We start from the raw sequence: 15,840 nt of genomic DNA, 5'->3' as shown, positions 1-15,840 counted from the left end.
TAGAATGTCTGTCTGATTTTCATTATTTACATGTCATCGTCTTTCTAACAAAGCTAGAACAAGCCCCGTACCTCTCATGGATCCAGAGATCTCCTCATTTATTGCTCTGCTAGATTTATATCAAGCTGACAGCTCAAGGGGCGTGTCCATGTTCTCCCTATCACAGCTCAGGAGGCAGTTGAAGGATGAAACTGAGCATGTGCGGCCATCTAAGTGAGCCGGACAAAGAAATAAGAAAAAGAACAAACAGCAGGTGGCGCTATACATATACATTGTATTGAATAGCTCAGCAGCTATGCAAAATTTTTAATTACATGCAATTAGAAAAGTATTCAAATCCAGGAGCTGGTTTGAGAACTGTGGACTATTTTTCAAGGTACAGCCCCTTTAACTCCATCAGAGCGATACAGGGAAAGCTTCCGCTATTGGGTGAGACTGAAGTCTGACTTCATAATCTATTCAGGGAGTTAAATACATAAATTTCCAGGTAGAACAATGTCAAATGGACTTAATACGAATAGTGAACTGAACATAGATCAGCAAAGAACCTTGGTTCTGTTAGGAGGGGGACTGCGAATGTTAAAGAGGACCTTTCACCGATTTATGACACTGTGAACTAAAAATACAGACATGTAGAGCGACGCCCGGGGATCTCACTGCACTTTCTATTATCCCTGGGTGCCGCTCCGTTCTCCTGCTATGCCCTCCGGTATCTCCAGTCACAGAGTTATGGTAGGCGGAGTCTGCCCTTGTTCTTCTGTAGCGCTGGCCAATCGCATTGCAGAGCTCACAGCCTGGGAGAAAATAACCTCCCAGGCTGTGAGCTCTGCGCTGCGATTGGCCAGCACTAGAGGAGAACAAGGGCAGACTCCGCCTACCATAACTTAGTGACTGAAATCTCCGCCTACTATAACTTAGTGAGCAGAGATGCCGGAGGGCATAGCAGGAGAACGGAGCGGCGCTCAGGGCTAATAGTAAGTGCAGTGAGATCCCCGGGCGCCGCTCTCCATGTCTGTATTCTTAGTTCACAGTGTCATAATCGGTGAAAGGTCCTCTTTAAAAGGCAGCCATATGACAACTGTATGAAACAGGTCTTTATACTGAATCTTGTTTCCCAGAAAGCTATGTATCAAGCTTGTCAGCTGCTCCTGATAGAACAGTACAGTCGTCATGAGGACCCTCTTTCACCAGTAATTTTTTCAGTAATGGAGGTAGGGCCATGATAGGAATTCAGTTAGTTTTCCAAGTCCTAGTCATTTCCTAGTGCAAACCAAAGTAGAAATTAATATGTTTTGTTCTCAGACATTGTAGGTACGGTGTAGGTTGGACAGAGTACACATAATTGGTATTGTAATACTCTGTAGAGTGAAGGGATTATTTGACAGAATACATTTGTGTAGTCAAGCCTATAATGTTAAATTGCAAACATAGAATATATAATATAAAAAAGGTCAAAGATTTGAGCAGCTCTCACCTGCCGAGGATTCCACTGTGTAGCACGGAACAACTCCTTCACCCGAATCAGGAGAAATACGAAGTATGAAGAAAAAAGAGGGATTTTGTCCAGCTTGTGGTTGTGGTAATCCAAAGTCTTTTATTCAATAATCACGCGAGTATAAAATCCAGGTACTCATGAGTAAGGGCTAAAATTGAATTGTGCCCGAAACATGTAGACCTGCTTTCTTGTACCTGGATTTTATACTCACGTGATTATTGAATAAAAGCCTTTGGATTACCACAACTACAAGCTGGACAAAATCCCTCTTTTTTTCTTCATAGAATATATAATATATAAAAGTAAAGGGGGGATTCATTTTATTTAAACGCAGGGTCATGTTAGACTTAAATACAGATTTAATACTAACCCTCTGGATAGGTTATCAGTATCTGATCGGTGTAGTCCCGACACCCTGGATCCCCGCCAATCGGCTGTTTGAGAAGGTACCAGCTCTCCTGTAAGCTCCGCGGCCTTCTCTCAACTTGCCAAGCACAGAGCTGTGCTTTTGATAGCGGCTGTGCTTGGTCTCATGCTCAGCCCCATTCACTTCCTAGGCCATGTGACCAATGAACATGACGACACTGGCCTAGGAAAAGCTGAGAGAAGGCCGTGGCGTTACTATGTGCGTCACTGTTTTCTCAAACAGTTGATCGGCGGGGGTCCTGGGTGTCGGACTTCCACCGTTCAGTATTAAACCCCTTTAAAATAAAAAGCAGTCATTACTTACTTAAAAAGCATTCATTACCACAGAGCTGCTGTTTGGCCTCTGCTCAATTCACCACTTCACTTCCTGGTTTCTAGCTCGAAGTGCAGGAAATGACTTGAACAGACTGCTCAGCCAATCACTGGCACAGATGGGTCACTGCTGCAGCCAGTGGTCAGATGAGCGGGCTGTCCCAAGACATTTCCTGCATCTCGAGCCAGAGGGCAGGAAGTGCAGAGAAGTGGTGACCTGAGCAGCAGCACTGGATGAAGGAGTGATGAGTGTTTTATTTTAGCTCATCCCTACCCCATTTTTAAATAAAATGTTTCCCCAGAAAACCCCTTTAAAAAAAAAAATTCACCCTGCTTACATAATTCAAAGGTGAAAGTTTGGTCTGGACATTTAGGCATCAGAAAGCTGTGTTACTTAAAGGGTTAATAAGCCATTTGTTATTGCCAGGGCACAGCAAAATGTATTTTACTTAAATTTTCTGGAACCTTGAGCTGGCCACAGACATGAGCTATTGATTCACAGAGCATTGGCTGATCTAGCTAAATTTGGTGTGATGTGTGGTGGTCATACATATAAGATTAATTACCGTTGATACTATAATGTGCTGGATCTGCCAGTAATCTACAGATACATATATCACTGATATACAATGTACGACGCTGTGAAGAGACTGCACTGCTCACCAGAGCACCTCAAACCGCTGTTTGGCGACGATCCAGCTTCTGGAATGGATAGTGATGACCTATCCTGAGGATAGACCATGAATATCAAATACCCGGGTAACACATTTAAAGGGATTTTCCAATCTCTGACAATAGGGGCATATCGTTAGGATGTACCCATTGTCGGATAGACGTGGGTCACACCGCTGGGACCTGCACCTATCTCATAAACGCAGCCAGCAAATTGAAGGATGGTGCACTGTGTATGCACGGCTGCCCACCATTCATTTCTATGGGACCGCCCAAAAAAATGCAGCTGTCTCGGCTATTTCCGTTGGCCCCATTCCTTTCTATGGGGATTCCAAAAATAGCCGAGCACGCCGCTCAGCTATTTTCGGTGGCCCAATAGGGACACTTGGTGGTAGCCAGACCCGGCACTGCCAGCCACCGCTTTGCCGGCTTTGTTTTCGGCTACGTTTGAGATAGGTGTGGGTCCCACCTCTGGGACCTGTATCTGTCAGACAATGGGGGAATATCCTAGAGATATGTCCCCATTGTCTGAGATGGGAATACTCCTTTAAGAACAAAGGACCTGACTGAGTGCCCAAACTGTAGCCCAAAACCCACATATTTACCGCAAAGTGCCAACACTGCAATTTAACCTTAATGCTACAGTCCAATATAGTATATCTTCTATGCACTTTATCAATAGCCTGCCCAATTCATGCACTGCCTGTGCTGTTCATAGTGTGCCCTACGCTGATGAATGGCTGAAAAATTCTAAGGCATATTGGTGCACAATAGACTTTTTCCAGGGTGCAGGTGCCCACAGAGAGGGCTCTGATTGCCACCTCTGTCACCCGTGCCACCACTGACCTAGATGGCCGGTTGGTCCTTCCAAAATAGTCAGATTTGGCTGTTTATCTACGTCACACTACTAGTCTCTAAGTATTTCCCAATACTCAGTGAAAGGGTTAAGTTAGTGTTTGGCAGATAGCTACAGATCACATATTCTTAGCAGTTCTGGATACTGGCATGCCCTTTGCTGTTTGTAATGTGGTGTCATGTCTTGCTGTCACACTCCATTCCATTATTTCCATCAAACACCATTATCAATTGCCTCCATATCAGTTTTGCTACATTATGCACTATAATTTATGGAAAGAGCTTCTTGTTCTCCTTGGTCTAATGAAATAGCCTGAGAAGTGCTGGACTGAAGGTCTGATACTGGCTTTCCGTTTCACTAATAATGGCTCAGTTGTGGGATGCTCTTTCACAGAGTAGATGTTTTTGGCTTTTTGCTATTCCTGGCCACTTACTTTGGGCATGTGCATGCAGTTTGTGCACGCTTTGGTTCTTCAGCCTGTTATATGTAGAATATTCTGTATTTCAGCTTAAGTAATCACTGGTTTATCAAAGGTAAGTTGATTCCAGTTAACGTATTTTCTGAAGGAAGGCGGCTAAGACCCGGGACCACTTTATAGATTGCTGTTATGCATCTTTTTTTTTTTTTTTTTTTTACTTACGAATTCACTATTGAGGTAAAATTGCTATGTGTGGAAAATATTTCAAATACTAAGTACTGTATACATGCCTGTGGAAAGAGATCACTGGACTTTAGTTGGCAGTCATAAGGCCATACCAGGGATCTCAAGTCTCCCGGACGTTCAGGGAGTCTCCTGCTATTAGATAGCGGCTCCCTGACGCCCGCATGTGAAACAATATATCCCGGAAAGGTTTACTCGCAGTAAACCTTTCCGGCAACCTGTAGCAGTGTCCCCTTCTCGGCGCGTTCGCACAGTGCAAGAAGAAGCCGATGCCAGCAGTCCGCAACGGCGCATCAGGCAGAGTGGGATCTCAAAGCGGGAGGAGAGAGGCGGCACTGAGGAGTAGAAGGCGGCGCTGGGCAAGAACGGCGATGCGTGCGGCCGGGCACCATGCATCCACAGACCTCCCCTGCATGGGCACCTTAATGATTGACAAGTTAGTAAAACCTGTTTTTCTGCAGAATAAAGCCACAAATAGCTTTTATAAGGCCACCTTAGAAATCAGAATGCTACCCTGGACATGAGCATATGTTTAGCTCACAGGGCTTATAGGTGGTGACAGAATCCCTTTAATCCTATACATAAATATGATAATTTGGGGCAGGGTAATGAGCCCAGTCCTCCACACCATAGAGCAAAGTGTGCAGATACTGCATATGTTTGGAAAATGTGATAACAAGTTTGTGAAAGAAAACCTCCGGGAAATGAGTTTTTGCAGGTTGCGATGTCTGCCATACAGAAAGTCTTCAGGTAGCCACTGCACCAGAAAAGCTGTAGGCAGCGTTTTGGTGTTCGCCTCCAGAGCGGAATGGAGACGGACCGGGGGCAAACTGATGCATTCTGAGCGGATCCTTTTCCATTCAGAATGCATTAGGGCAAAACTGATCCATTTTGGACCGCTTGTGAGAGCCCTGAACGGATCTCACAAACAGAAAGTCTAAAACGCCAGTGTGATAGTAGACTTGGTCATTTTAAAAAGGCATAGATTAAAAACATGGCTCAGCTCACCCATTAACTGTATGCAGTACTTCTTTGCCCCATGCACGGATCAATCCAGAGCAAGATCTCCCAACGGGTGCAATGAACACGTTAAACAGGAGCAGCAAAAAGTATAAAAATATAATTTATTAACACAGTTAATTTCAAATATTATTATTATTAACCCAGGCAACACTTCGTGTGTAGCACAGGTACCTTTAAATGGGCAGTTTTAGGATAGCTAGCAAGAAGTACTTTTACTGCCAAAACGTCTGTTACAGGTTTTACCCAATAAAACCACAATGGACATTACATGCCCCTGTAATAGCCAACTGTATATACTGTGGTTGAGCCCACAGCGTAGTGCCGGTATGATTGGATAATATGCCAATCATATTGCATGTGCTCCAATTTATGTCTCCCCATAACATGCGTAGAAACCACAGGACAGTATACAGTACATTAAATCATACCAAACAGTAAAAAGCAGCGGTTCTGCCCTCATATCCTGCCGCTCGCTTCCTCATTTTACCTCCAGAAGAATTAAAGAAGTGAAGCAAACCCTCACAATGCCCTATAGCTGCTGCAATGTACTGTAAGTCAGAAAAATCGCACCTGGAATCAGTGGTTGCTGTTTCATACAGTCTTATGTTTTCTCTTGTTTCTCATTATTTTGTAGTTGTTTCTCCTCCAGTAGAAGAAAATGACAAGGCTTCAAAGCGATTCAGACTTTCTACAAGAACTGCACTCAAAGACAGTCCATCTGCTTTCGCTTCACCGTTGTTGGACCAGGGTTCTTCCCTTTTCCGTGAGAAATTCATCCCTCCTGAACTCAGCATCTGGGATTATTTCATAGCAAAGGTACTTGTCTACAGGTCAATCAGTCTTTTGGTGTGCAGTTCATACACGTAAGATTGTAATACACGTACACTTAGTGTACACCTTGGGAAAAATCTGAGTGTGTAGCCCAGACTTATAGTTGACTATGCTTTCCAATACAGAGGAAAAAAGAACAATTCCAAGCTATGCATATGTTCAGTATATACACCGAGAGCATCTCACAGCATTTAAGCCAAGCATGCACACCGCATGTGGTGTGAACATAGCCCAAGTCATTTAGTCTCTTTTTGTGCTTATGGCTGATGTACACGTGTTACATGTGTTTTTAAGAAATATTTTCAGTGAATGATATGGCTTGATCTGTTACAGCTTTTTCTGCTTATTCCCATTTAAATATATGGCATGATATACGCTTAGATGACTCTTCCCTAAAGTTGTAATAATGGTGGAATGGTAATCCGTATGCGCTGCCAGCCAAGTCTGTTGTGTTTTATGTATGTCCATGTATGCTGTAACTAAAATGACAGGCTTCCTAAAAGGATCTTAATATAGTCAATAGCAGATATTTATAAAGTATTTTAAAATAAAACTGATTATGTTGCGTGGCATATTTGCATCATAATTTCGAGTTTTCACTTCTCTCGCCTTTTTTTTAAAGTTGTGAGAAGTTGGTGGGACTTGGCCAACAGGGGCATGGCCTCCTGCAGCCTGACGGATTTACTCTAATTCACTGGCATAAGTGATAGTTCAGATCTACACCAGATCATAGTCTGACACGGACTGACCGGAAGTGCACCAAATGTATTAAGAGGCCTGTGCATTAATACGTTTGTTGCATTCTACTTTGACTGACTTTATGTTAGGACTGGGATTTGTAACACCGGTCTTAGTACATCTGCCTCACTGATTCATTCCTGGAACATAAAAATGGATAAAACAGTGCAGATGTGAACATAACCTAATAAGATAAAAAGGCCAGCACGGTGGCTCAATGACCTTGGCCTTCCAACCCATCCAACTTCCAACATCTGCATGGATGTTTCTATGTTGTCCCCATGTCTGTGTGGGCTTCCGCCGGGTACTCCGGTTTCCTCCCACACTCCAAAGTCATGATGATGTCTGTAAAGCGCTGTGGAATATGTTGGCACTATATAAAAAATAAATTTAAAAGGATGGTTGGCAGTAGCACAAATATACGTATATATGACCCCCCCATTAACAGAACTAAAATGACAAGCTTTTGTTTCCTTTCAGCCTTTCTTTCCACTGTCACAAAATAGACTGGAATATGATTCTGAGGACAGCCAAGGAAGTGATGAGGAGGAAGATGATGACATATCTCTATCTGATGTCCAGATTCAAGAACATTCAAATCCTAACTCATATAGGTACAACACAGCAGTACAACAGTGCTGCCTTTTCAGTACAGAACAGTATCTGCAATGGAGTTTCCAAGTGGTACCTCTAGTGCAGATGTGAAAATGGTTACAAGAAAAAAACGTAGGTCAATCCTGCACTTAATAATAAATAGGGTACTTTATTTCCACAGCGCATATGAAAAATATATAAAAAAACACTCCAGCTTGGATGCCCTTACTTGCTATGAGTAAGGGCATGTTTGCCCGAAACATGTAAGCTGGAGTGCTTTTAATATTTTTTTCATATGCTCTGAGCAAATAAAGTACCTTGTTTTTATTGAGTGCTGATCCACCTACGTTTTTTCCTTGTACCTGTGTTGGGTTGCCGGCCTCAAGCACAGTCTCTGCATGGAGGTGTGCTGATCTACATTTTTTCTCTTTTGTTGATGTGAGCATAGCCTAAGAAGCTGAAATTATTTAAGAAGTCTCCAGGGCTTTTACTATTGATGACCTATCCATACAGCTAATCGGCACCCTTGCTGATCAGCTGTATGAGGAGACGGCACGCGCAGTGTGCACGTGCAGTCTCCCTTTTCTCTTCCTGTTCACCACTGCTTTGACATAGACTGCAGCAGCGAGTAGGAAGAGAAAAGGGAGACGGCACGTGTCTCCTCATACAGCTGATCAGTGGGTGTGCCGGGTGTCAGACCCCTGCCTATCTGATATTGATGACCTATCCTGAGGATAGGTCATCAGTAGTAAAATCCTGGACACAAACCACATTAAAGAAGCACTCCCACAAAAATGTTATTCTCTGGCCTGTTGGAAAAGTACATGATGTGAATTGCAGCGAAGTTACCAGTGATTTATTACTCTGTTCCGGTCCTCATCTGTGTCATGTGACCGACACTCTGACTCTCCTACTGACACAACATCTTCTGTGTGGACAGGAAGTCAACTTCTCTATTCATTCCTATGAGATTGACATTAAAGCCTCCCTAGAAATGGTTAGAGAAGCTGACTTCTTTCCACACATAAGACGCTGTGTCGATAGTCAGAGTGTCGGCCACATGACACAGCTGAGGACCAGAAGCAAGTTGATAACGCGCAAATACAGAGCCACTGTTAAGATTACCTTCACTGTAATTTTCTTAAAGCCGTTTTAGAACAGACCAGAGAATAAGAAATTTGGAGGGAGTGCTTCTTTAACAATATTATTGCATTTGGTGCCGCTTTGTTCACTTAATGTCTCCTGTGTAATATCTGTTATCTGTGCTATGCAATTTGTAGGAACTGCCTCTTCTCCTGTACCTGATTGTGTATAATGAGATTGTCAGATTGAAAATTCTGGTGCCTGCGGTCTCACTTACCACTTGGTTTCCGAGGCTTAGGTTAACTTAATTAGCAGTCTTAAGTGAATTATTCGCCTACCATCTTCACATAATTCAGTTTTCTTAGGTACCATTTGCTATTGATTTTGTTTCTTATGAAGGTAATATACAGTAGTGTAAGATGGCTATATCTCACTGTAATCCTGGCTAGAACGGCAAGCCTTCCGTTACCAAACTCTGATCTTTTTTCATAAAGTATATAGTAATTAGAAGGGTATACACTTTCAAACAACTTTAAAATCTGATTTACTTACTTTGTGTGATTATGAGAAGTTCCCTGTAAGAGGAGCTGCAAATGAGAGCTACATACCCAGAAGTCCAAATGTATTTGGTGTCTAAAAGGATCTCTCATAAAAATAGATATTCTACCCAAGATCTTTTATATTTTATTTTTTATTTTTTTATTTTTTTGACTGAGCGTATGCTTGGCACCCAGACCATTCTTTAAGCTGTGCTCCTTAACTTTGGGGGGCAATTGCCATTACATGACTTCCATTCTGTGCCACATTTTAGGGTCTCTCCTTGGTTCCTCCTCCAGGCTCTGGGTTAACCTGGAATCTTCAATTAAGCACTCAGAATTTTTTCTTTTTCTTATTTAGAACATATTGCACAGTATTCTACCAGTGTAACTCAGTTGCATCCATATATTTTGAACCTTTTACATTATGGGAACCTGGTCATGTGACCTCAAGTCTGATCAGCAGCCCAGAGCATGCTGTAATGTGTAAACAGTAAGGCCTCTTGTACACAAACTTTTTTTGTTTCCCCATTTATGTTCCGTTTTTTGCGTTCCGTATGCTGACCATATACGGAACCATTAATCTCAATGGATCCGCCAAAAAAAACGGAAGTTACTCCGTATGCCTTCCGTTTCCGTTTTTCCTTTCCGTTCAAAGATAGAAAATGTCCTATTATTGTCCACATAACTGACAAGGATAGTACTGTTCCATCCGGAGCCAGCGGATTCCGCAAAAAACGGCATTCACACGGACGTCATCCATATTTTTTGCTGATCCATTTTTTTTCGCGGACTGCAAAATATTGAAAAAGCCATACGGTCGTGTGCAAGAGGCCTAACTCGGTCTCTGTGGCCGACTTCCCGTGAACTATAGAATGACCTAATCACCAATGAAATCCCTCCTGGCAGCTCTCAGATCTGTTCCCACGCTCCTCTGTATATCCTTGTATTTTGTTGAGTATAGAATATCTCCCTTTTTTAAACTATTTCAGATATATAGTAGATAAGTGTATATATAAATCTATATAAAAGACTCGCATTATCTGTACTATCTGTGTGTCCTGACTCTCCAGTGTAGTTCTATGAGATGTAGTTTCACACTGGTCTCCCTACTTGCTGCATATAAGAGCTGACAGGGGAGAGAGATGACAAGACAGAGAGGGCAGATAGGCTGAGCCTTCGTCACATAGGAAAACATGGAGACCCTGCAGTGAGAGGAGCGCAATTCTGTGTCACTCGATTGTTACTTGCTGCCCTTACACAGCATTCAGAACAGGCATGATGCAAAAAGTAGGATTTATCAGATGGATTGTTCCTAGACTGGAGATCCTCCATGCCACCTTCTGGGGCTCAGTGGGCCTAGGCTTTGAACAATATTATGCTTATGGAAGAACTTACTGCTGCAGATAATTTGGATCCTTATTCCTTTCATATTATTGACCATTGAGCTCCCCTCAATTTGAACCCTGGATACGGGGGTAGTTTAACATGGTCAATGTTCTCCTCATGGCTTTTCACTTTTGCCCTAGTCATATGTTGTCTTTGTCTTGACAGATTTCCCCTTATTACTGATATCTCTGTTAAGCATACCCCGTTTATAGTGTTCTTTTATGTGTTAGATGCATTGATTCACTTTTATTTCTCATTGTAACATTGTGTCTTGATGAGTCTTCATCACCACGTTACATTTTCTTCCCTTCTAGATTGCTTTCTCTTTATGATCAACATTAATTGAACCATAAATGGCTCTATCTCCTGCTGAAACCACAGTTTGTGCACAAAACAAGGACCTCAGCAGGTCATAATGGTTTTAAACCCTGCAGTACTTTACAATTTATCTTGGTCTTGTATTGCTGGTGAATGTTTTCAGCATCCTATGCAGCATTTCAGGTTCTAGCTACATACTGTTGCGTCTGTACTGGTGCACCGTGCCATTTGTCCAGATAGTCTCTGTGGCCTCAGTGAATTTTCTTTTTTAATTTGTGAGACCCAAGATGGTTTTAGTTAAACTGTATTCGATCGAATGGCTGTTATGTATAACTTGTTTCACAAGATTACGGTATTACAAGCCAAGAATAGTTCTTATGGTCAGACCTTCTCTAGCCATATCTCACCAATTTATGTTGTTTCAATTACAGTTGGGCTCTAATGCGCCTTACTATGGTGCAGTTTGTGCTTCAGAATCTGAAGGGCTTTTACCCGTTAGCAGGACATGAACTTTCAGGTAAATATTTGGAATAATGCATCCAAGTGCTAAAATGGTAGGTGATAATTGTATGATCGCTAGGGACTACACAAATCACTAGATTGGGGGTCTGGAGTCCTCGTTCCTTGTGAGGTGGCGTATGAATGGAACCACGGTCATGCATGCGCTACCAAATGATTTCAGTCAATGGGGCTGAAGGAAATAGATGAGCACGGATCCTTAAGTACACTGAGGATGGGTTATCTTTGTCTAAGTCGGGGAAATCCCCATTCAGCTACTTAAAGGGGTTGTCTGGGCTTTTACTATTGATGACCTATTCTCAGGATAGGTCATCAATATCCTATCTGACACCCTGTACCCCGCCAATCAGCTGTATGAAGAGGCGGTGCATGCAGTGTGCGCGTGCTGTCTCCCTTCTCTCTTCCTCCTCTGCTGCTGTTTTGCCATAGACAGCCGCGGTTCAAAGGAAGAGAGAAGGGAGACTAAACGTGCGCACAACGGTTCCTCATACAGCTGATCGGCGAGACTCCCGGGTGACGGAACTCCGCCGATCTGATATTGATGACCTATCCGGAAGATCGTTGAAATCAAACAGCGGTGACAGCATCGCCCATTAATTCTTCTTTATTAGGACTTCACAGCATACAAAAAACTGAGCAACGTTTCGGCTGTGTAACAGCATTTATCATGCTTGATAAAGGTTGTTGCACAGCTGAAACGTTGCTCAGTTTTTTGTATGCTGTGAAGTCCTAATAAAGAAGAATTAATGGGAGATGCTGTCACCGCTGTTTGATTTCAACATATTTTCTGGCTTGCTGGATCCACGGCTAGTGCGGGGCTGTTGCATCTTCCGGTTAGAAGTACGGACCGTTGTGTGCTGTTCCTGCATTTTTATTTCTACTATCCTGAAGATAGGTCATCGGTATTAAAAGACCGGACAACCGCTTTAAGCAATTTTACTGAACTGGGGAGGGGGAACAGAGTTCATGCCTTTCAGTAGCTCACCTCTAGTTGAATTTTACTGTGGGTATTTAACATGCGCCTGACTTATGCTCTTTTGTCATATTTTGCTGTGTATATATAAAGGTAACTACAATTGCTGTTATGGTTTCTTAATGGACCCAAAGCAGAGTAATAACTGTGTATCTGAAATGACATTTCTATATATTTTACATCTAAATTCCGACCATAAACTCCAGTTCTGTTAAGTTGTCTCTGCCCTTTTGTGTATTCATCCGATACTTAATACATTATTCCTTTCCTGTTGATGCAGTTCACGTTTAAGTAACTTTCATTTCCTTTGCCAGAACTTCCAATGGTGTCTCCACTCTGCCATGCCACTCTGAAGACTTTGCAGAGATGGGAGCAAGTGCTCTTAAGACGGCTTGAGCTATATGAGGGTCCCCCACAAGACTTCATCACAATACCAACCACAGAGGAGGCCTTGTCTGCTGGCCCTGCTATTCTGAGACATAAAGCATTGCTGGAGCCCACAAACACACCCTTCAAGTTAGTGTTTCTGTTTTTACAACTTTAAGCTCCGTTCTTAGTTGAGTCATTACTTGTCAGTCGGGTTTTTCAGGATTTTTGACGGCAAGAAAAAGTAATTATGGGCTGTTTTGGATCTTAAAGGGGTTCTACAAGAAAATATATTTATGACTTATCCTGGTGGGCTGACATTATCCTGCCCTTTGTTTACATTTTCCACCCTGTAAGACATGCCAAGGAAAGTAAGATTTTTTTTTTTTTTTTTTTTTTAGCAGAACCTTAATATTAATTAAACCTCAGATCAGACCCACAATGTTAACCCCTTAATGACCACCAATACGCCTCTTTAGCGCATGCTGCTGGTCAATGTCAGTATAGCACTGACTTTAAAATACAATAGTGTATTGTATTTTAAAAGTTATCAAAAGATCGTCTGTTAGTCCCCTTATAGGACTATTAAACTGTTTTAAAAAAAAAAAAAAAACATTTATTAAATTAGACTTTTCTTTTTTCATTGAAAAAAATAAAATCTCCACATGTTTGATATTACTGCGTCCATAACAACCCTCTCTATGCAACTATCATGTAAATCATCTTGTATGGTGAACACCACAAAAAAAAGTGCCAGAATTGATGCTTTTTGCTTAGTCGCCCCTAAAAAATTTAATAAAAAGTGTTATGTACCCCAAAGTGACACCAATGAAAACTACAAGTCATCCCACAAAAATCAAGCCCCTACGCAGCTCTGTAGAAAGAAAAGTAAAAAGTTAAGGGTCTTGGGAAACGGCGATGCATCCCCACAGTGCAGCCTTTTACTGTTTCTTATTTACCGCAATTTAATTGTTTTTCCTTAATTTTGCAATTTAGGTCCAAACAGTCAAGCACATTACCAGTGAAGAGACTTTGGCAATATCTAGTTAAACAGGAGGGAATCCAAGAAACCTTTATCAGAAACATCTTTACCAAGAAACGATCTCTTAATGAGGTATGCATTCATAAAAAAAAATTAAAAATTCTATGTTCGTGTACAGTATAATATCTAGATTTAAATTTGGTTTTTTTCTGCCTTATTTACCATTATTACATAGTTACAAATTCTATTTCCTAAGTAATGGATAACGGCAATGGATTTTACACATTTTATTCCAAGAGCTTTTAACGAGGTTCTTCGATTAATAATACGTCTTTATCAAGTGCCTGCAGCCTGCCTCTCAAAACAGAAGATCCATGCTTACTGCCGCTCTAGTCCTTCGCCCGGTTCCTTTTTGTCTGTTTTGCGATCCCTGCAGGGTTGACATCCGGTGCACGATGGTCACAATGACTGTCTTCAGTGGTGATGTACTGCTTGTAGTCCCACCTCTGGGCAACGCACCTATCTCCAAAACGGGCCCCTCGAAATGGAGAGTGCAACATGCATGCGTGGCCACCTCTCCATTCACCTGCTGGGACTGCTGGAAATTGCTATTTTCTGAACTCCCATAGCAGTGAATGGAGGCTGGACGCTCTTGTACAGTGCACTCTCCTTCACTTCAAGGGGGCTGTTCTGTATAAAGGTGTGGTTCCCATAGGTGGGACTCGCACATCTGACTTTGATGGCATATCCTAGTGATATGCCATCAAAATCTGAGATGAGAATATTCCTTTAAGTGCCTTTGCCAGCTGTACTTGTGGTTCAGTTTACCTCCTTGTCTTGGGCATTAAAGTTCCATATAATTATTAAAAAGGCCACCCCAGGAAAAGGCTATTTAATCTGGGAAGGCTTGGGAGTTGATGGTGTACCATGTCATACTTTCAAAGAATAAATGAATGAGCTAGTCTGCAGATATTGGTGGTGTGCTACTCTCAAAAAAATGTATTCTAGGGTCAACCTAACATATGTGATTTTTTTTTTTCCTCACAATATAATTCTTTCAGCGATTTTATGCCTATCCTAAGCTAGTTCTTAAAGTGGTATTCCAGTTACAGAATGTTATCCCCCTCTCCATAGGATAGGAGAGAACTATCAAATCGCTGGGGGTCCTACTTCTGGGACCCCCACTGTTCACAATGACTGGGCCCTGTAACCCATAGCGCCCCCTCCACGAAATGTACGGAGTAGCTGGTCGCAAATGTGTGCTGGTGCTCCATAAATTTCTATGGAAGTTCCAGATATAGCTAAGCGCTATATTCTGCTATCTCTAGCTCTCCCATAGAAATGAATGGAGCGGCGGTGCACTTTTCTGACAAGCCGCTCTGTCCAGTTCACAGGGTCCGGGGTCCCCATTCTTGCTATCGGTGGGGGTCCCAGCAGTAGGACCCCACCGATCTAATAGTTAGCCCCTATCCTTTGGACAGGGGATAACTTTCTGTAACCGGAACACCCTTTTATGTATTAAAACTGTATCAAATCAGAAAAATAATAAAGGTGAAAATCTGAAACTTTAAGATTACTAGCAATATTTGTACATACACTATTAAAGGGCACTAAACATATTTTTTTTTTGGGGCTTCTTATAATCCCTATACAGCGATATATGAATACATAATGTTGTTAGTCATTTTGGTTCAGTAGATCATGAATAAAACATACTTTTATAATATGTAAATCACCTGTCTACCAGCAAGTAGGGCGGCTACTTGCTGGTAGCAGCCGCATCCTCCTATCATATAGACGCCCCTCCGCATGTTGATTGACACGGCCAGCAAATGCAAACGTCCTCTGGCTGGCCCTGTCTGCTATCAAGATCTCGCGCCTGCGCCGTAACGGTATTCAGTCGGCGCACTGAGGATGGAGCAGCTGAGCGAGCGTCCTCCTCTCCGTGCACCTGCGCCGACTGAATACCGTTACGGCACAGGTGCGAGATCTTGATAGCAGACAGGACCAGCCAGAGGACGTTCGCATTCGTGAAAGTGAAAATCCGAAAAAGTGCGGTTGCAATG

General features: G+C 42.4%; 1 protein-coding gene across 1 annotated transcript in view; it reads left to right on the top strand.

The window, feature by feature from the left end:
- DMXL1 (Dmx like 1) overlaps positions 1-15,840 on the top strand; it is a 142,418-nt gene that overhangs the window by 84,102 nt on the left and 42,476 nt on the right. The window contains 5 exon segments of the mRNA XM_044275895.1: positions 6,080-6,261; positions 7,495-7,628; positions 11,366-11,451; positions 12,741-12,942; positions 13,789-13,906. Coding sequence (XP_044131830.1) covers positions 6,080-6,261; positions 7,495-7,628; positions 11,366-11,451; positions 12,741-12,942; positions 13,789-13,906 — 722 coding nt within the window.

Source organism: Bufo gargarizans, chromosome 1 (genome assembly GCF_014858855.1).
Source record: "Bufo gargarizans isolate SCDJY-AF-19 chromosome 1, ASM1485885v1, whole genome shotgun sequence".
Classification (NCBI taxonomy): domain Eukaryota; kingdom Metazoa; phylum Chordata; class Amphibia; order Anura; family Bufonidae; genus Bufo; species Bufo gargarizans.
The sequence above is the reverse complement of the archived record's forward strand: the minus strand, read 5'-3'. Positions and strand labels throughout refer to the sequence as shown.